The sequence below is a fragment of the Acanthopagrus latus genome, chromosome 21 (genome assembly GCF_904848185.1).
Source record: "Acanthopagrus latus isolate v.2019 chromosome 21, fAcaLat1.1, whole genome shotgun sequence".
NCBI classification, from domain to species: domain Eukaryota; kingdom Metazoa; phylum Chordata; class Actinopteri; order Spariformes; family Sparidae; genus Acanthopagrus; species Acanthopagrus latus.
The window spans coordinates 27,538,890-27,561,002 of NC_051059.1; the positions used below are offsets into that span (position 1 = coordinate 27,538,890).

The window sequence follows — 22,113 nt, forward strand, 5'->3', positions numbered from 1 at the left end:
CAACATGGGCTCCAGCTGTGCTTTCTCACACTTACACACACACACACACACACACACACACACACACACACACACACACACACACACACACACACACACACACACACACACACACACACACACACACACACACACGTCGGTTTTACAAACCAACAGAAACACAAACAGCGTCTGCAGAGTGAAAAACTGAGAAACAGCAGAACGTGCAACAGGCAGAGAGGAGAGACTTCCAGTAAAACCACCTCCAGTCAGTGCTGGGAAGGCTGGGCGGGTTAATGGAGGGAGGGAGAGGAGGAACAGGAGGAGGAGGAGGAGGAACCCACAACCTCCTTTAAAATACAGAGAAACAGGAGGAGCTGAGAGATAAAGAAACCCTCCACCATTCTCTGTTATAGTTCTACTGATTACTGGAGCAGAAACAGGAAATTAAGTTTAATATCAGAGCTGCTGAGTGTCATGAACAACATGAACTAACTGCAGAACAGCCAGCATCATCATGAAGGTCTCACACATCTGAACCGGGTCATGACTGAACCTGGTTCAGACCATAAAGGACCTCAAACACAGGTGATGAGGCCACGACTGGTGTCTGTATTTGAGTGGACTTATTCTGTGTTTCATGTCTTGTGAGGGAACACTGAGCACAACATTTATTCTCTCAAGTGTATCTTCATTTACAGTCAGCAGTGAGAAGAAGAGCAGCACATCCTCACATCTGAGAAGCTGGAACCAGTGACATGTTTGACTTTTCTGCCTCAGGAACGATTGATTAACATCAGAATAGTTGGCAACTCATTTTCTTTTGATCGACTGAACGCTGCAGCTCTGCATTCCTTCCAAAACTCTCAGATTTCAGGTCAACACCAGCCGAGCGACACAAACAGACTCTTTACAATCAGCCGTCACTCACAATCCAAACTGTGCTGCAGTGAAATAACCTCCTGCACTGTTCACACAGCTGTCAGCCGTCAGGTAACAGAAGGATCATAACTGGGTTACCTGTCAGCGTCAGCGGGCCGGAGCGACGGCAGTCTGAAGCTGGTGTTTCTGTCCAGTTTGGTCTGACTCTTCGTCCTCTTGATGGAGCCTTTGAGACGTTTACTGAAAAACCCCTGAAAGATTCAAAAAGAGGACCGAGGATCAGAATCATGGAGAAAGAAAGAGAAAGAGAAAGAGAAAGGTGTGTGACGAAGGTGAGGTCAGAGCAAACAGGATGTCAGACTGGTCTGGTTCACCCTAGTGTAGAGGAAGAGGAGGAAGAGGAGGAAGAAAAAGTCTTTCTACAGCAGTCAGGAGGAAAATAAACCACAAATACCAGTGATTTTTTAAAACTGGTAGTTTTCTGAATGTAAGAACTGTAAACAAGAGGCAGTGATCGACTTCTAATGGAGGCAGACTTTCAGCCATATCTATCATCTCTTGAGGTTCAGAGTGAAAGTTAACGTTACAGAGCGACGTTGAGTTTTCTGAATCAATATCATGTCAGGACTCGTGAGAACAGTGCTGACTGTCATCAGCCTGTTACACCACTGAGGACGAGACATTTTAAGGACAGCTGATTTGAGACGAGTGAGCTCGATGCTGCTGTGAATGTGAAGCTAACGTGGGACTGAAGCTGCTGTATCCATCTGTTCACCTTCCAAATCCACCAGACTCCTTTAATGAAAACATCGGACCTCACAGAACCTCCAGCAGGGTGTTTGTTTGTGACTTTGGTGACTCAACGAATGTTGGTCCATCCTCAACATCACTTAATGTTTCCTCACACTGCTGTGGATTCATGAATACAGTGAGGCTGCAATTAAGTTCAGAAAATATATAAAACTTAAGATTTCTGGAGTCTAAAAACGACTCAAGCTTTGTTCTGTATGTTGCTGAATTGTGTTCCTACATTATCCCAAATGTTTCAGCTATGTTCAAGTTTCCTGGAGGTGAGGCTGCGTTTCACCTGGTCACCTGTCGCTGTGACTCCATCAGAGACGAGACTAAACATAACGTGAAGAAAGCTTTCAGACATTAACTCGTCTGAGCCACATCACTGTTGAACTCCGATGATCGATTAGTCGTTGAGCTAATCTTTGAAGAAGAAAACAAGAATGTTTAAATGTTTCCACTCGTGAAGATCTCACCTCATCTTGTTTTACTTCCTGGTAAATTAACTATTTTAAAGATGTGATGACTTCACCTTTAACTCATTAATGAGACATAATGCAGATTAACTGACGATACAAACATGCCAGTCAGCAACATTCAGTGACTGGTCGTTCATCCTCAGCAGATCTCCAGATGAAACAAACTGATCAGGTGTTGCTGCCTGGGTTGCTATGACGACCAGGACACCAGTGTGAGCCCGGCTGCCTCCTGCAGGTCAAACACTGACATGGTTTACAGTGGACAGTGGATGATGAGTCAGCACTGTGTCAGCGCCGCAGGGTCACCTGACGCAGCTGATCAAACCCTTCAGCTCTTCTTCACCGATCACATCCTCACAGGAAGAGAGCGGCCTCATTTCCTGAGATATTAATATCCTCAAACACATCTCAGTCTCCCTCCTCACCCTCCTGTCCTCCCCCACTGACTCCCTCCAGGTTCACTGGCTCTGTTAACGCATCAGAATAAAGACCCGGCTCGTCCAGAATATCTGCTGATCATAGATATCAATCAGGATTTTTGGTCTGGTGGATCAGTGAACGTCATGATTCAGTGTTTAAAGCAGAGGACTGACTGCTGGATGTATGTATGATGCTGTCATCATCTCCCAGCATGCACCCTGTCTGTCTGTAGTTACTGTATGAAGTCTTGTGAAGTCGTACTGGAGCTAAAAATACTGAGAAGCTTCAACTCTCTGCAGGAAGTCACATTTCTACCAACATCCAGACACACTCACAGACATGATGCCCATGGGGTTAAAGGAACAGTTCACATAAAACTGTAGATTCAGTCAGGTGAAGTCTGGTCGTCCACGAGTTGCAGCATTTTGCTGAACAACTGCAGCAGCTGAGACTTGATTTAAACATCAGATGTCTCCATCAACTCGTCTGCTGTGATCACAGTCTGCAGGACAGAACACATCACAACTGATCTCAGACCAGATTTAACCTTTATTAACATGAAGGCTTCACTGGAGCTAGAAGTGTTAGCATGCACCCCGTCTGAGGTGGGTGCACACATCAGGAGGTGGAGGTGGTGACGACAAGGCCGTCAAACAGACCGACACTTCAGCATTTTCTAGTGTGATCTGGATCTCCAGCCGAGTCTGCAACAACAAACTGGGTTCCATCGTTCCGTCTTTGTTAGACACCTCAGGACAATTCCAACCATATCCGTGGCGACCACAGAAAGGTATTTTAATTAGAACCATGATGTTTTCTAACCCTGGCCAAGTGGTTTTTGCTCCAACACCTAACCAGAGTGTAAACACAGAGTTGTGACAACAGAGAAAGTAGAAAATTCTGAACAAAGGTAAAGCTGAAACATAAAGTCTTTACTTATCTGTAGTCTTACAGAAATATACTTAACTATCATTTATTCTGGAGCTTGGATCGTGTTCCCATCACATGAAATAAAATCTTTGGATGGTAAGAAGCAACAGAAACTCAAAGACTTTATACTACTTTATATTACCGTCTGTACTTTTACACTGAATTAGATTTAAAACCAATTAAATCCACGCTCCATCTGTGTAAACTGTCATGTAAATGTCTTCATCTGATTATCAGCAGACTGCTAATGCACATAACCTGATTAATAGAGCTGTAACTGATTACTGCAGGTAGTCAGAGTACTGCTGCAGGCTTCATCATGTAGAAAACATCAATAAGTCTGAGCTGAACTATATTTAGCAGACAGATGAAACGTTTCATCTTCAGCTGTCAGGAGTCCAAACATGACTGAAGTGTTGAGATGGACATTTAACAGCTCTCAGAGGTCGTCAACACAAACATCTTAACCATCTGCTGCCGTATGAGTCCGACTGTGACGAGAGTAACGTCTCATTCCCAGGACGTCAAATAGACACATGTTGGGTTGGTAAAGCGTCCCGAGCAGCAACAAAGAGAGAAAATCAGAAACTCTCTGCAGATACGAGACACTAACACGCCTTTTCTCCACATTCCAGCCTCCCTCTCTGTCTGTTTACGGCTGCTTACGTCTTTTACGTCTTTGTCTCGTCTCGCTGCGTCTGATTGGTCCACATCAGTCTGCTGATGTTGGGAAATAACAAGAATCCAGAATTCACCTCAGATGCATCAAACTAAAGTAACGAGGCTGTTCTGAAGCTGAGAGGAGGAGAAAGTTCAGGTGTAGAGAGGAGAAGTCACACAGAGACTCAGAGGACACAGACAGGAAACATGTAGTCGAGGACACTTCACACACACACAATTTAAAATAACATCACATGATGATTAAAAACAAACACATTCCACATTTAAAGCTGTCTGTTGTTTTTACTCACCGGCACTTTGAAAGGCGACGAGTTTGGATTGTCGACGGCGACGCTCTTCTCCGAACTCAGACCGGAGATGCTCCTCCTCCTCGGAGATCGCTCCGAAGACACTTCTGCAGAGACAAACAGAGAGCGTGTTAGATCAACCACAGCAGCCTCTTCCTCCTCTGTCACAATCATCATCATCATCAGCAGCAGCATCATCATCGGCGTAGCGCCGGACGGATGGAGGACGTGCTGATGACAGTCAAACAGGGTGGAGGAGGTGGAAGAGACATTTGTTTGATGGCAGCTGTTTCCTGCTTCACCTACAGCAGGTGGAGACAAAACGAACAAGTTCACGTTTTCAACAACATCTTTACTCTGAGCCATCGACCACATCAGGCTCGTTTAAACAACTGAAGTCTGACTTTATTCAACCAAATGTGACAAATCAAGATTTCAGAAAAACACAAATCTTTCAAGAGATCACAAACCACCATTCAATTGATTATTTTTGAACATATCTGTGTATCCACAGCCTGACGCAGCTTCACTCTCTCTCTGCATGACTTCATTAGCAACCAGAACTGCTGGATGTGGATCAGATTTTCCTTCATGACATCAAACCTGCAGTGTTTCTGTGCTGCTCTGATTATTTCTGCTGTCAGAGAAGTGTGTCAAGGACGGCAGGACAGACAGACGAACAGGTTCTAACCCATCAGCACCCTCTGCCCTGCTGCAGGCTGCAGTCCGCTCAGCTCACTTAATATTCCTTCTTCTTACAGACATTCACCAGACAAACTCCACTGACAAAACACAGAGACGTGATGGTGGCTGGTCCTGGTTTGAGTTGAGCCCAGTGAAAGGCCACGTCCTCAGAGCTGGCTCACATCCAGCTGCATCGATTTTAAAGCTAATTTTAGCCCCTCTTACTTCCTCCCCAGTTAACTCAACAGCCATCTTGTCTGAGGTGCATCTCTGGAGGCCTGAGCGGCTCTCGAACCAGCTCCTGAAAAACACCTACGAGTCCGTTAACAGCTGCAGGGACGCTCCTGACGACGCCTCTGCAGACGGGAGGCTCAAAATAACCTCAGCCAGCAGGCTGGTGACAGAGGATCTCCTGAGGTCCTCACACACTGGCAGCTAAATGACGACCAGCTTCATTTCACATTATATCAAACTAGAGGACGTATGGATACGACTGTAAAGCAGATATGATGACACGCAGCACTTTCGGACTGATTTCATGGACACTTGTGGGCAGCAGAACACGTTGTCAACTCATCATTTGCCAGATTATCAGATTATAGAGCAGTCGATGCTAAATATTTCAAACATCTTCCACTTCCAGCAGACACAGAGCAGCATGCAGCACGGACAGCTGCTGGTTTGGTCTCCGGAGGGAAGAACTGCCTGCAGCTGTGAGATAATTCTTCAATAGTTAGTCTAAAAACTTTAGAGACACTGAAAAGCTCCAGAACAGAGACGAGCTGCAGAGTCGGTGATAATTCTCTTACAGGAGACATAAGCACTGATCCACCATTGTGAAGTAATCCTGATGTCACAGTGTGATGTATCTGCAGACAGACGACAGCATCTACATGTAGACTGGTTCACTATAAACCTCACTGTCAAGGTAGCATTCGGTCTGAGACCAGGACAGTTTTAAAGGTCAAATTACAGCACAAAGGAAGCTCTTCTGTCAGCATGCAACCAAACAAGAAGAGTCATTGTTCTCCCAGGTAACAGTGGAACAACCGGAACAACTGTGCAAAGAAAAAGAGGCTGATGGAGGAGGCAGAGAAGGAGAGGAGGGAGAGTGACAGGAACGGACATTCACTGGGTGAAGACGCTCCAGTGTTGTATCAGTGTGTGTGTCATGTGTCTCGCTCACCACCAGGACGTCAGACACTTCAAAAGCAGCAATGCTTTCTACAAGATCAGTGAGTAATAAAACCTGCCTGCTGGGTTGAAAACGATAAGTATATGTATCAGTGACAGACAAGTCAACCGTAGAAAAGTTGGATAAAATGTTCAGTAGCTGGACAGCACGTAGTGAATATGCCTGGCTCATAAACAGCCTGTCATACAGTGATGATGGAGCACGCCAATCATTTACAGGTGTGCGGTTGGGTTGCATCATCACCATGTGACTGTGTCAGAGGCGTCACTATGGACCAGCCACTTCTCTAAAACTACCGACTCACACAGGAGCTCTGGTGATGTCTGATGGTCCTGCGGTCTGAAACAGAGACCTACAAGCTGTAGTGGAGCCGGCAGACAAAGCGAGCCTTCTGCCTCTGTCCCCGTCCTCTGCTGCAGCTCTTGGTGTCGCTCATCCTCCAGAGTCTCTCTTCGCTGCTGGACCGGGTCGACTACAACTCACAATCGGCCTCACTAGCTCCACCGCAGTCAGAGAGCTTTACAAAGCAAACCCATTAACACCACAGTGACACAATCACTGCTGACAGAGAGGAAACTGAGTAGAAAAGCACAGGTCAGCTCGCTGGTAGGACTGTTTTTTTCTTGTTGTATGAACATAATTACAACCTGAGTGTCCTGATAAAGTGGTTTAATTCAAAATAAGGAGGTTAGACTCAACGTTTTTTAACCTTGTCTTAGACTAGTCTAGTCTAAATATAGGGCAGTAATTATGGATGTTGACAATGTGAAACTTGACTTTCATGATGGACTGTTCAGCCACGTTGTCCTGGTCTGCATCCTGCTTATTAATACAACCGGCTGTGTTACTCTGCATTCTCAAAGTACTGAAATGAGTCAAGCATGGCTGCTACAGGTGGATCAATACGGCAGCAAGTGACTACTGAAACTGTCTCAGGCAGCTGGCTGATGCCCCACATGTAGCTGAGCAGCGTTCAGACAACAAACCAGAGGAATTATTACTGCCACAGATTTAACTGGGTGACTTCGTCTATCTGAGCTGCCTTAATGAGTCAATAAACAGGACATGAGGACGTCACGTTAGCAGCAACTCACTTCTTCTGACTTCCTCTCCCACGTCACAAACAACAACAACTGTGAGGACACACACTGATTCTGTGCTCCACCATGTATCACTGATCAGAGCTCGGAGGTTAACGACTGTCAGCTCTGTGATAAACGATGTGAGCGTCTATCAGCCCAACGCTAACTTCAAATGTTCACATCGATATATATTGAAAAATGCATATTTTCAACAACACCGACACTCAGTACCAATAAAAACACACTCTGACATACAACATCTTTTAATGACATTACAGTGTGTTATAAACCATTTATTGAATCTATGACGTAAACTGCTTCTACCTGCTGAATAAGGGGGTTAAAGTGACAAAAACAAATGATCCGACAGCTGCCAGCTGCTCGTCAATCAACTGTGTTCACACTTAACAAAGAGTTAGAATGTAATTTTGGCTGCTGGATATCAGCTCATCACCCAATAAACACAATCACCAGCGTCGGCTCGATGCTGAACCAACAGAGACATTAAATCAGCAGCATGTGGACGTCACATGATGTTTAAATGGTATGAAAACACATGAACGTGCTGCCTGATGCAACAGGAAACATCCAGCTCAGTCTGACGGAGCGACAGTGAACGCAGCATGCAGCAGCCGTCAGCATTTATCAGCTTTTTAAAGTGCTGGATCAAGTTCCAGCTGCAGGGTGCACGAGGCACGCTGCGCTGCAGGAAGCCGGACAAACTTTCATGCATCCCCCTTCCTCCCTCCCTCCCCGAGAGGAAGAGGAGTGATGATGTCCCAACGCACAGACATCATCGCTCCTCTTCCTCACTGCTGAGACAAAGTTGAGGCAACATGCCGCAGGAAGCCAGGTATGACAAGCCGGTCACATGACATGGACAGAAACACAGAGAGAGGAAGAGACGGTACCTCGATCACAGCTGTTCCCCATCATCTGAGGAGAGGACACACACACACACACACACACACACACACACACACACACACACACACACACACACACACACACACACACACACACACACGGTCAGACGGGATTGGCCGAAGCAGCCGCCACCTGTCAGCCAATGAGGTTAAGCTGCAAACGTCCGTCTTCGTCCCATGAACATCCTCGACTCGGCTTCCCCCCGACCTGCCTCTCCCTCCTCAGCACCGCATCCTCCTTCCTCCTCCTCCTCCTCACGGTCCCTCCTTTCCCATCTCTGCCCTTCTCCCTCTCTCTCCCTCCCTCTCTCTCCACTCAGCAGTAATTCTAGCCCTCGCTCTACCACCCCCCCTCGCAGCGCCGAGGTTTTACCGCATTTATTCAATCAATCCTCCAACTGCACTGTTCTGCTTTCTCTCTGTCCTCACGTCTTCCTCCTCTCCTCTCTCGCTCTGCAGACACTCCTCTCTCTCCTCTCTCTCTCCCCCTGCAGCAGCCTCGCTCGCTCTCCTCCTCCTCCTCCTCCTCCTCCTCCTCCTCCTCAGCTACGTTTATTGCTGCGCTCAGAGGATAATTACTAAATAAGTTTCCCCTCAGTCGACTGATGTGGGACACAACTCTGGGGGCTTCAGCCATTAAGTGTGTGTGTGTGTGATAAGACGGAGGAGCATCACATCAGGATGAAACTAAAAACAGTAACTTCACTGTAATCCTTCAGTTTATCCTCCTCCTGAGGATATAAAGTCCTCCTCTCCTCCTCCTGATGATATAAAGTCCTCCTCTCCTCCTCCTGATGATATAAAGTCCTCCTCTCCTCCTCCTGAGGATATAAAGTCCTCCTCTCCTCCTCCTGAGGATATAAAGTCCTCCTCTCCTCCTCCTGATGATATAAAGTCCTCCTCTCCTCCTCCTGATGATATAAAGTCCTCCTCTCCTCCTCCTGATGATATAAAGTCCTCCTCTCCTCCTCCTGATGATATAAAGTCCTCCTCTCCTCCTCCTGATGATATAAAGTCCTCCTCTCCTCCTCCTGATGATATAAAGTCCTCCTCTCCTCCTCCTGAGGATATAAAGTCCTCCTCTCCTCCTCCTGAGGATATAAAGTCCTCCTCTCCTCCTCCTGATGATATAAAGTCCTCCTCTCCTCCTCCTGAGGATATAAAGTCCTCCTCTCCTCCTCCTGAGGATATAAAGTCCTCCTCTCCTCCTCCTGAGGATATAAAGTCCTCCTCTCCTCCTCCTGAGGATATAAAGTCAGGATAACGAGGACTGAGTTTATATTTTTGGGGTGAAATGTTCCTTTAAAATCATAATGAACATTAATTCAGTTGAAACTTTTTATCATATTTATTGAGCATAATAATTTTTTATAATTAATTTCTTTTGTGCTTTAACTTATATATTTTTTTGTACCTTACAGTCAGGTGTCGAATGATATCTTTGTTTTTTTCAGGGCCGATATTGATTATTAGTAATCAAAGAGATAAATAAAGTTTAATTATTATTTAATTATTCAGATGAGAGCTCTGAAAACAGCCGTTCTACTGAAGTCACTGACGTGTTGTGTGTTTGTGTGAGAGCAGCCGGTCGGTCAGTGATCTTCAGTCCTTTATCCTCCTGCTGCTGCTGTTAACGAGTTATTGATTAGGGGAGGCTCGGTCACGGCTCGGCTCGATCAATCGTTTCGGTGGATTCACCAGAGTCTCCTCTGACAGAGACACCGAGCTGACCTTCACAAACTGGGACACACTCAGACTGGAGACCAGCAGGGAGACAAGCAGCTTCATCCAGAGTCACAAGAGACGGTGACCAGCAAAGTTCTGCTGGTATTTTATGATCGTGATGGTTCAGGTGTGACGTTTGAGTCTGGTGTCGGTCCAAACGTTTCCTGCAGTCAAACCAACAATGAGTTGATCCTGATAGTGAGGATCCAAACACTCATGAATGTTGGAGTCTTCTGTGCTCATTAATGTCTGAGTTAAAAGGGTAATAAATGGAAATATTGGATCATTTGACACGACCCGACCTCTCAGTTCACCTCAGAGATATTATTCATTCAAAATCATGTAAAAACTTATATTAAAGTCCGGGGCCATGTTAGATCCTACAGCTGGGCTCTAAGCGCATCAGATTTGTGATTCGGCCTCCGATTTTTCACTGAATGCAAAACAAAACATATTCTTATTATTTCTGCACCAGCTGTCAGTCTGGAGCTACGAGACTTCGCCTGGTCCGATTCTGACCTTTGACCCTGACCACAGTGACCCGTCCTGAATGTGGGCGGAGCTCTAACACAGGCCGCGGTGTGGTCAGTGAACGGCCATGAGCGGCGGAGGGAGTATGAATGTGAGGCGGTGATGTCATCAGGAGGAATGCTGGGAATGTCTGAAGGCCGACACGAGGCAAAGTGTAATTCAGGCACTGACACACCTGACGACAGTTGAAACACCGACACAACAAAAGTAATCTGCTGCTGAAAGACGTCTTTGTATAATCAGTCTGTCGGCTCAACTGGGTGCAGCTGAGGGTTCAACTCCCTGAACAAACTGATCTGTACGGAGGCCTGAGACGGCAAAACCAACAATACAATAAATAAATAGCCTAATGTATCATTAAAGGCACCAAAAGGATTCTAAAGGCAAATGTAGGATTTCAATAATGATCATGATCATTTCTGTTACTGTTTTAGTTTTTCTTCAGTATGTTTCTGACATGTTTCTGTTTTCAGTCTTTTTTCTCTCTCGTCACTTTCACTCGTTTCATCAGAAGTCAATAATCAACAAAAGTTGCTGTCTTCCTCCTCCTCTTCCTCCTCCTCTTCCTCCCCTTTAGACACACAGATCAACTTTCACAACAAGCATTCAAAGAATTTCTGTCCACAGAATGAAACTGGTTTGAGCGAGCCGCCTCCTCTCGTCACTTCACATTCCTCTCCACTCATGAATATTAACAGCTCTGTTCACGTCGAGTGTTTACACGAAGTCCAACATCTGACTGTTGTTGTTCTACTGGAGTTTATTTTGTTTCATTATTCAGTTTATTATGTTAGAAGGGATACTTACTGACCAACAACCTGCTCTGGCTTTATGTTAATGCGGCCTTGTACCTATTTCCACTTTGGATGTTTTTTTACTCAAACATTTAAAACCACCAGAAGTTTTATGGAACCAACTGGATTATTATTATCATCTATTAGAATAATCATGTTTTTCTTTTGGTCCTTAAACTAAACAAGCCAACGTGTTTCAAATATGAAACAAAAGCAGCCAGAGAAGAACTTTGAATTAATTATTAACAGTAGAAAAATGACGATTTCAGTCACCCGCTGACACATCTCAGTCTGAGCTCTGCTGGTGTTTATATCAGAACATCAATCAATTAATTGATCAGATTCCAACTATATAAATTAGCATCTATTTGGATAATTGATTAATCAGTTTCAGATGTGAACAGTTTTTTGGTTTCTTTCCTCCTGTTACAGAACAAATAACTAATCAATGAATCCAGAAGATAATCGATGAAGGTCACGAGGCTGAAGCGTGTTGGCTGACGTGGCCAGAATCACCTGGTGAAACTGAGATAAATCAACTTTGTTCTGAACATCTGTGCTATCTTTGTTTATTTGGGTTTCAGCAGTTGGAATAAAGAACTTTGGTTTCGCTCCACAAAACAAAACACAGGGAAAGTATCTCCTTTCAATGTCCTCATATGATCATGTTGGTGACTAACAGCACAGGCTGATAAAGACACCGACACCAGTGAAGTGTTTGTCTTTCTTGCTACCTGATCATTCGTGTCATCAGTTTCCTCTCATCGTGTCAGTTGTGAGCAGGTGAGTGTGGAGTGTTTTCATCAGACATCTGATGTCGTCACCTCGGACATCTCTCACTCTCTACGCTGTATTTAATGACAAGTGTCTGACGGACGATGAAACCAACTGCTGTATAAACTGTGACTGATATCATATGTCTGATCAGACGAAAGGAAAAAGGTCAGCGAGAGCAGAAAACAGAGCAGATCTGTTTGATTGAGATGAGTCATGTCAGTCGATACCAAACAGGTCCTGAGATTAAACCGTCCTGCTGCGGTAGTTACAGCTGCTCCTTATCACACATGCATGTTTACAGTAAATCCATCCTGATGTACGTGAAGGCAACAGGCAGGGAGAGCCAGCAGGGACACGGTAACACAAGGACACTTCAAAATGTAAATGAGAACAATACAAATTGTCTGCTGGAGTTGAATTAACGCCTGATGGATCTGATCCAGAGTCAGTCCGTCATCCAGCTGCAGACTGAATCAGTTCAACGAGTCGTGACAAGGACACTGTTCTCATTAGAGAGGTCAGCCTCCAGAGACGAGTCCGTCTGATCGAGGCGCTCGCCGGTGTGAACGCTCTGCAGGTCAAAGAGTCTTTGTTGACCTCATGTTTTATTTGTTTTGTATTTATTCATTTATCATTCTGGAGGTTTCAATCCTTCACAGGAGAGGGTGAAACTTTAACTGTTAGCCATCACCAGCAATTTACAAATCATGAAAATTATGTTTTGAACAACTTTTCTGATATTCTCTCGAGGTCGTTAAATATGCACTTATTTACATAAATATCCAGAACATGAATCTGAATCAAAACAAACAGCTCAGTGTGTATTTTGAGTGTTTTCCGTCCACTCATCTGAAAGAAGACATGTTGCAGTAGAAGAATCTCACCGCTGACCGGAGCATGAGAAACAATGAGGAGTTGACGTGAGGCAGATCCCCTCAGACAGAAGAGACTCGTCTTCAGTCAATGTGGGACACAATGATCTAATTATAGCTGATCTGGGGACAGCTGGAGCCACAATATAGGCTAACTGTCACAGCATCCGTTAATACTGAAGAGCAGCCGAGTGCACAGAGCCAGAACAAATCCACACGTTCACCGTGATGACGCACGCTGTACGTTAAAAACAGAGAAGAAGAGCTGCTGCACATAAAACCACAGAAGAAGAAGAGTGGCTGCATGTCAAACAGAGAAGACGACGAACTGCTGCACATATGGAAGAAAAAGAAGAAGAAGAAGAAGAAGAAGAAGAAGAGCTGAGCAGACTTTCAGCCTCCTGTGTCCTGAGGTGCAGGACAGATGAGACACACAGGAAACAGATTTCCTACGTCCACTCCACAACATCTCAGAGAGAAACACTTTACTTTTTCTTTACGACTTAAATCTTTTTTGCACACAAAACTTAAAATATAAAGTTCAGCTAGATCAATGAATCAATTTAAACATTTAACTTTTTAATCCACTACATTTGTTTAATAACTTCAGTTGATAATTACACATCTGACCACACAGTATAAACATACATGTAAATATAAGTAATATTTACTTTTGATACTTGAGTACATTTAATATCAGATATCTAAAGTCATGGGGGACATTTACCTGCACAGGGTACTTTCACTTTGAATACTTTAAATATTACAGGTAGATTATACTTCCATACTTTTACATAATTTTTTACTACATTCACCTGCAGGAGTATTTTTATCGTGTTGTTCTGGCACTTTTACAGAAGTAACGGGTCTGAGTATTTCTTCCACCACTGGAGCTGATCACTGATCGATAAGTGACCGATAGGTGACCGATCGGTGATGGATCGGTGATCGGCTCCTCGGGTTTCTCACTCTGATCCGCTTCACGCGAGTTTCACGACTGTTAGTCACGAACCGAGCGGAGAGCGCGAGCGCAGCGTCGCTCTGCAGACTCACGTCACGTCTGAACACCGGAAGTGAGTTTTGTCTGATTAAAAAGTTTAAAAAGAGAAAAACTCACCCAGAAAGTCCATCTGAGCGGACCGTCACCTCATGTCCTCCGAGAGGAAACTCACTGTGTGTGAGCAGCTTCACTCACAACACGCTGCAGCGCAACACACACACTTCCGGACCGCACCTTCACAATAAAGGTCCCACTGAGGGCCATGATCTGAATTGTACAAGTGATATCAGGCTCACATTTAATATTCTAATAACGGTAAGAATCATTTTACTTACAGCAGGTTGAATAACAAAATCAATAGTTTGGTATTTCACTGATGCATATATTTATTTAGTATTCCAGTATATTTCTATTGATCTCTGTTTACTCTGTTGATACTGTTTCTTCAAAATATAAATTAGTTAAAATATTAAAATGTATTTGTTTATGTAGTTTTAACATAATAACATAACATAATAAATTAAGCAATAAATAAAATGAATATGCCATTAAATGCACCAAAATGCACATTAAATCTAAATGTAGGCATTTATTAATTAATAAGTTGTGTTTAATACAGTAACTGATAATTGTAAATATAGTTTACAATCTAATATATTAATGGATTCACTTTTAAATTACTTTGGATATTCACTTTTATTCAAGCATTCTTCTATTTTTGCATTTTACCAAATAATGCACAAAACCAAAAACATTTAAAATTACATAGACAAATAATTACACACTGTTCAAAGAGCGACAGCAACTTGTGGCTTCAGGCTACAGTTCCACAGGTTCAGAAATGTTAAACTGTTTTACTGTTTTGTTGATGGACGGAATCCACAATGTTTACAGGCTTTTATTTTGAAAATGAGCTCTCAGGGTGTGTGGTTTTATTGTGGTGGTGCTGACAGGTGGAGAGCAGACTGAGGAATGCAGCAGAGCCTGAGCTGAAGTCAGACAGAGATTCACCCCGACCAGAGTTTAGACTGAAACAACAGCAGAACATTTGTGTGTGTGTGTGTGACATAATATAAATAAATTATATAAAAGTGAGAAAAGATTTCTATATAAACAAACTAAATAAAAACCCATTCTATCTCTGCTACATCCATCACATTTAAGATGTCAGGAGTACAAACAGCCTCCAGCTCTTCTATATTTCTGAACCAGGATCAGGACAGACGCCTGTCTTTAAACTCTCAGCTTCCACTAACAATCTGCAGCACTTAAACCTGCTGAGATGACTGAATATTCACTGACTGCACCTTTAACTCTGAACACGCCTGCAGAGAAACCTGTGGAGATCCGTGAGGGGTCGCGACCTGCATCCTGACAGGGTCACCTGTGCTCTGCAGGTGACGAGGCCTCCGGCTGTTTTCACACGCAGATCACTTTCCTGTGACCTCATCTTCAGTTAAAGTCCATCACAACGGCAGGAAAAGGTGAAGAAGAGGGTGATGATGATGATGATGATGTACTGCAGCGCTGCAGGCGTCTCCGAGCTGAGACTCTTAACGAGCAGTCTGTCAACACTGTAATTAGACTGTGGACTGAAATTACACCTCAGCTACTGTCACTGCTGCTCGTCCTTCACAGTGTGACAACAGAAAACAACAGCAAGCAGAAGAAGAAGAAGAAGAAGAAGAAGAAGAAGAAGAAGAAGAAGAAGAAGAAGGTGATAAGAGATTCTCATTTCCTGTTCATTATTTCACCTCACATCCGTCCAAAGCTTCAACAGCACAAAGAGACGGATTCAAACTCTTCAAAAGACTCAAACAACTCAAAACAACAACAACAACAACAATACCCAAAACCAAAACCAGTATAAATCTAGTTTAAACCAGTATAAATCTAGTTTAAACCAGTATAAATCTAGTTTAAACCAGTATAAATCTAGTTTAAACCAGTATAAATCTAGTTTAAACCAGTATAAATCTAGTTTTAAACCAGTATAAATCTAGTTTTAAACCAGTATACATTTGGCAGTATAACTGTAACTCCAGAAATGAACCAGGTTGATATCCTGAACTAATCCCAGTATAATCGGAGTCCAAACCCAGTCTGAACTGGTTGTTAGAGGCCTGTTTGTGTGGGCAGCCCGGGCACATTAACATATAAATAACCTCCTCCCCCGGTGCTGGTGGGAGGTGGGTGAGGGGGGTGAGGGGGGTGAGGGGGATTAAGGAGGTCAGTGAATGAATGAGTCTGTGTGTGGCTGAATGAGGAGGAGGAGGGAGTCTTCTGTCCACCCAATAACTGATCAATAACCTGATCTACCGTCTGGATCAGACTCTTCTGAACTCTCTGGCTGTCGTCTCCTGCCGGTCTGGTCCGGTCCAGAGCTCACATGTGAAACCAGTTCTGAACCCCTGCAGCTCTTGGTGGGAATCCCCTCAGCCCCGGCGTCCCACTGGGGGCAGCGGGGTCAGTCCAGCTCCTTCAGACGGACCGATGGACACTGGATGCTTTGTCCTCCAGACATTCCCCGGTCCCAGCGATGTTCCCACACAGAGCAGGAAAATTACAGGCTGCACCCGAATGCCTCATTATGTTAGAAAACATTCACCTGGCGGTCCAACAGCGGCGCTGGAAACATTTCTGACTGAAGACACAAACTGAGCTGGGACAAACACCAAACTCATCTTTTTATACCTCGTCCTCAGACGTCTGACATTTTTGAAAACGTACATTTAAAATAAAGATGAATCAAAACTCAGTTAAACTTCATGAGTCCTACATATTGACAGACGACTGTGACGTAAACCACAACTGCAGAGTTTTGATGAGGAGCAGATCATGTTTTTTAAACTTTGCAGCAAGGTCAACTTAAATCACAGCAATATTATTTTAGTGTGAGAAAAACTTAAAAACCTCAACAAAGTTACACAAAATAAAATTTTAATAACTGGTGGGAACCAGATTGAAGTAAAAGTACTAATACCATAGAGTAAAAGTACAAAAGTACTCACTTATAAATGCATCTATAATTCTAATCCAGTAATATATATCATTGGATTAGAATTATAGATGCATTAAATTTATCATATTTAAAAACACTACAGCTTTAAAGGTTTTAATTATGTCTTATATCCTGAACTGCTTAGGGTGTTTAAGGTTATTGTGGGTTGTTTTGATGGGGCTTGATTTCTGTGGTATTTATACACATGTAGTATAAATGAAGTATAAATGTAGTATAAACAGAACTCCTGGTACAAACTGGAGGTGTGGAGCATAAAAGAGTCTCTTTACCAGCCAGTGCAACGCTAACAACAAACACCTCGCCAAGGTGCATTGTGGGAAATGTAGGATGCAGAGATGAAGGAGTTTGAGGACGTCAGATCAAACTTTTTATTATCTATTTATTTATCTGTTAAACCCTCCAGCCTGCAGTACACCTCTCCAAAACCCCAGGATAGTCCAGGTATTCCAAGTAATGTAACTACATCCAGAGTGTAACTGTAATCTTCAATTACACATTAACAGCAAGAATAATACACACACACACACACAACCAAAAACCTCCCACTGTCTGAATATCATCACATCCGCTCTTTTGTTCTCAGTGTTATTAATCCCACTAATGGCTGCTGGGAATGGCCTCACACACACACACACACACACACACACAGATAATCCAGAGGTGTGGTGTGACACAATGAGATGTTACTGAGCTCTGTTGCACTTTAATCTTCACTTCCTGGTTTCAGGGCGAAGCAGCTGCTGGGCCACAGCGTGGGTTTGTTGTCATGGCGACCAAAATGTCTCACTGGCTCTTACCTAGCATGGCGGCGCCCTCTGCTGGGAAGTCTGGGAACTGTCCCTCTGAGGGAACGCTGACGGTCCTGCGGAGACTTCGGCCCTTGGAGGAGTTTGTGGGGCTCTCCTGAGTGTCCCCCAAAGCCTGAGGAGGAGCAGGAGGAGGGAGAGGAAGAGGAGGAGGAGGAGGAAGAGGAGGAGGAGGAGGAGGAGGAGGAGGAGGAGGAGGGAGAGGAAGAGGAGGAGGAGGAGGAGGAGGGAGAGGAGGAGGAGGGGGAGGAGGAGGAGGAGGAGGAGGAGGAGGGAGAGGAGGAGGAGGGGGGAGGAGGAGGAGGAGGAGGGGGAGGGGAGGAGGGGAGGGGAGGAGGAGGAGGAGGAAGGAGGAGGGGGAGGGGGAGGGGGAGGGGGAGGAGGAGGAGGAGGAAGGAGGAGGGGGAGGGGGAGGGAGGCATTAGATGTCTGCTACATGATGTCACCCTGAATTAACTACATGAAAATATAAAAAACATAAATAAAAAATAAAAATTCTCAAAACAAGATTAAACTTGCAAAAATGCAGAAATGATTAGAAACACAACACTTTGTGTTCCAGCGATGACAGAAGAATAAAAAAAAAAAAAGGTTTAATCCGTAGAAATAAAGGTATCATCCGTCCGCTCTGACCTCGTCGTCCTTGTTGAGCAGGATGAGCTGACTGTCAGTCAGGATGCAGAACTTCCTCTCCCAGGATCCACTGTCGGTGTACGGACTCTGACCGCAGGAGAACCGGTGGGCCGGAGGACCTTTCACATCTGAGAACACACACACATAAACACACACTTTAAGTGAGACTGGCACACACACCAACTGGTCTAACTGGCTGTCAATCAACATATAATAAGACCTGCATCTTATGAACACAATGAGTTATCACGTGTTATTGTGATCGTCACTTTTGGTGGAGTCTCATTCTTACTGATGGAAACGAGGCCGAACAGAGTGAGTTCAGTCTATAGTAACTGACCTTTGACCCCAAGACATCACATCAGCCTGTGACATGTCTCATTTCAGTTAAAGTCAGAAATTAAGTTGTGAAATAATATACTGTGTGTAAGCTGAACTGAGGAACTACACACTGTAGATCTAACCAAGTGAAATAATCTGATATTTATATTCTTGTTACTTGTGTTTTAAGAATAAATAGATTATCTGGTGTCGTCAGGGGAAGATCGTTTGTCTTAATTCAATTACTGTCTTATCTCCTGTCTTGTCAATAAAGCTTATTCTAAAAACTAGTATGTTAAGACAAAAACTGTATTTCTAAATTGTGACATAAGATAATATTTAGATTCGAATATGATCAGAAGTGAAAAATATCTAATTAAAAGTGTGTGATGTTCACAGCCCATTCAGAATAAACCATACAAACACAATACAACATGTCTTATCAAATCAAACATTTCTGTCTCACATTAAGCAGAGTTAGATTAATATTCTGTGGGGACACACAGAACAAGGTGACATCATCTCACCTGCAACAAACTGGGTCATAATGAGCTGTAACTTTAAATATCCTGGACCCAAAGAAAAACCGGCTCAACAGCTCTCAGACTGATATCAAATATCTGCACATGAAATAAAACCGCTGGATGTGAAAATAAAACCTGATTTATTGTTATTAATCTGATGACTGTAAACATTCAGCAACAACTATTTAAATGAACACATGTTGTAAATGATCCTCAAGGTTTCTGTGATGTTTCAACTCAGTCCAGTGAAGAATGAGATGCTGAGGCTGAGAGTTCTCAAATAATCAATCAATACATTCACCTGAGAAAGACGAACCACATGAAACTGAGAATCAACACATCAGAGCACCTGAAGAGACGAACCTGCAGAGGGCGCTGTGCCTCTAAACTTCACCCTGATCAGCCCTGTTTACCTGCTGCTCCTCCCTGCAGCAGAGAGGAGCAGCAGGAGCAGGAGGAGCAGGAGTATTAAAAATGAAAGTGATGTCTGCAGGACTCAGCAGAGGCGTCTGATCTCAGCTGACAGCCCGTCACACAGAGCAGAGCAGACTCAGCAGAGGTCAGAGGTCGTGTCACTGCCTGTTAGACACACACACTGAACCTGCTTCACACTGAAACATGCAGCACACTTCTGTTTCATCAGTTTTACTGTCTGCTGATCGATCGATAATCTGTATCAGACACCAGTGGATGGAGCATCTATCTGAAGTGACTGTCTGCACTTGAATTCATTAAATCAAAGACAAAAAGTCCCATCTCCCCGGATTCAGCTTGGTGAAAGTGAATATGTCCTGGTTGTTCCACCACTGTGATGGTACACTGGATATGTTTGGGTTCTGGAGAGAACAAGATGCTTAAGGATGAACAACATTTTATAGACAGAACAACTAATCGATTAAAAAGCAGGAAAGGATTGTCATGAATCCACCGTGACATAATCATCAGTTGCAGCTTGAAAGTACCTGCGCTGCCGAGCTGGGAGGTTTTTTCTTTGCTCATAAAGGAACCGTTGTTAAACTTCTTGGTTTCTAACATTCAGCACTGCAGTGGAGCTGATGTGTCTCGGAATACAGAAAGTAAACTCCAGCAACACGTCATGTTTTCAGGAAGACTGATGACAGAAACACTGATTGTATGAGTCACAGGAACTTGTGGGAATATAAAATATCCAGAGTAAATTTATGATAATCCAGCCAGTGTTTGGTGACGAGGTGCCAAACAAACCACAGGAACCAGCCTGACATGAAAAACAGCCTCATGTTTCCTTCAGAGGTGATTTACTGTGATGATGTAGACTGTGTGTGTGTGTGTGTGTGTGTGTGTGTGTGTGTGTGTGTCTGTGTGTGTGCAGCACAGTAAATCAGTGTTAAGTGTTGAACAATAGCTCTGTGTGTTTGTGAGCGGCGTCTCGTCAGCAGGGACGAGTAAACAGACGGTGCTTTCACTGTGCCGGACTGTGCTGGGATCATTCAGCATTCGTCACATACACACTCCACACACACACACACACACACACACACACACACACACACACACACACACAGATTTTAATTGATTATGATCACACTTGATTGCAAAGTCAATAGAGTGTTTGGTGCAGTCACAGGAAGCAGTGAGTCAGGATCTGATCATATTCACATGATTTTCAGACACGGACGCGTCCTCTCATGTCGTCTACAACATCCGATGATTTTGTTCTCACTAAGTGTTCTGAATCGATTCTGGACGAGTCCAGAGGCTCCACGTTTATTGACATAATGGTCTATAGACACAGCAGCGGTCAGATCTTACTGCCTCTACTCTGCTGTAAATGATAACAGACTGTAGATTTGACTTCTGTCTTGTTGCAAAAAAACAAAACAATACAGAACATCCGTTGGACAGCTGCCATTTTAGCCGAGGGAAGCTTTTGCCTGTAAACCAGTTATCATCTTGTTTCCACAGTTTAATGTCTCCAGTTACAGACGTACGCCCCTAATGGTCAGCGCAGGGACACGCATGTCATTATGATTGGATCATCACTGCCGCTAAGAGAAGCTCATTTTCTGTTTTTAAATGCACTGGGAGCATCATGGAGACAGAAACAGGACCAACAATGCATCCTGACAAATAAGTGAGGAGTTTAATAATGTCAGCTATATATGTTGTTGAACTTTTCAGATATAATTAAGTTATAAATGGAGCTGTATCACATCCATCTGCCTGTTGGCTAACTCCTTCTGATGCTAACTCCCTGAGACAAACGTCAACATTATTCAGCGTACTCAACACGTAGCACACATCATCACCTGTCTGTCATAACATAACAAACATAAAATGTCAATAAAATACAATTAAATAAGAAATAGTTTCCTTCTGTCTGCTTCTAAATAAACAGCTGCAGCATTTCTCATCTTTAAACTGTTTTGTGTTTTTTTAAATCTGTGCCCTCCTTTAAGAGTTTATCAAAGTCGGACCATAAAAAGTTGTTAATAATCTCAGTACGTTCAGAGTTTAACCTCAATCATTTACAGATCTTTAACCCTTAAACAGCCACCAGGCATCTCTTTTATGTAGATACATTGTACCTGACATCACTATTTTTGGAAATAACCAGTGACAGAGCAGGTGAATCTCACCTATGAATTCACATTTAACATGTCTTCATATGAATGCAGCTCTTCATCCAGTAAGCAGCTTCTACATATTGTCCTCATTATGGTTCGTCCACTTTGAGCTTCAGGTCAAAGTTACAGAGAACAAGGAAGCTGTTCAGCAGCTGAAATCACTTC

The 22,113-nt window shown here is 43.7% G+C and overlaps 1 protein-coding gene across 6 annotated transcripts in view; it reads right to left on the reverse strand.

The window, feature by feature from the left end:
• rasal2 (RAS protein activator like 2) overlaps positions 1-22,113 on the reverse strand; it is an 83,078-nt gene that overhangs the window by 38,771 nt on the left and 22,194 nt on the right. For 5 of the 6 annotated variants that reach the window (XR_005072024.1, XR_005072025.1, XM_037082946.1 and 2 more), the window contains exons 2-5: positions 18,498-18,625; positions 17,856-17,979; positions 4,454-4,557; positions 1,000-1,112 (exon numbers count right to left, since the gene is read on the reverse strand). Coding sequence is in view for 4 of the 6 variants with exons in the window: in XM_037082946.1 (XP_036938841.1) it covers positions 1,000-1,112; positions 4,454-4,557; positions 17,856-17,979; positions 18,498-18,625 (469 nt within the window). In the remaining 2 variants the exon portion in view is untranslated. Of the gene's footprint in view, positions 1-999; positions 1,113-4,453; positions 4,558-14,153; positions 14,191-17,855; positions 17,980-18,497; positions 18,626-22,113 lie in introns of those variants that run through there. The other variant, XM_037082947.1, reaches the window with a different exon arrangement.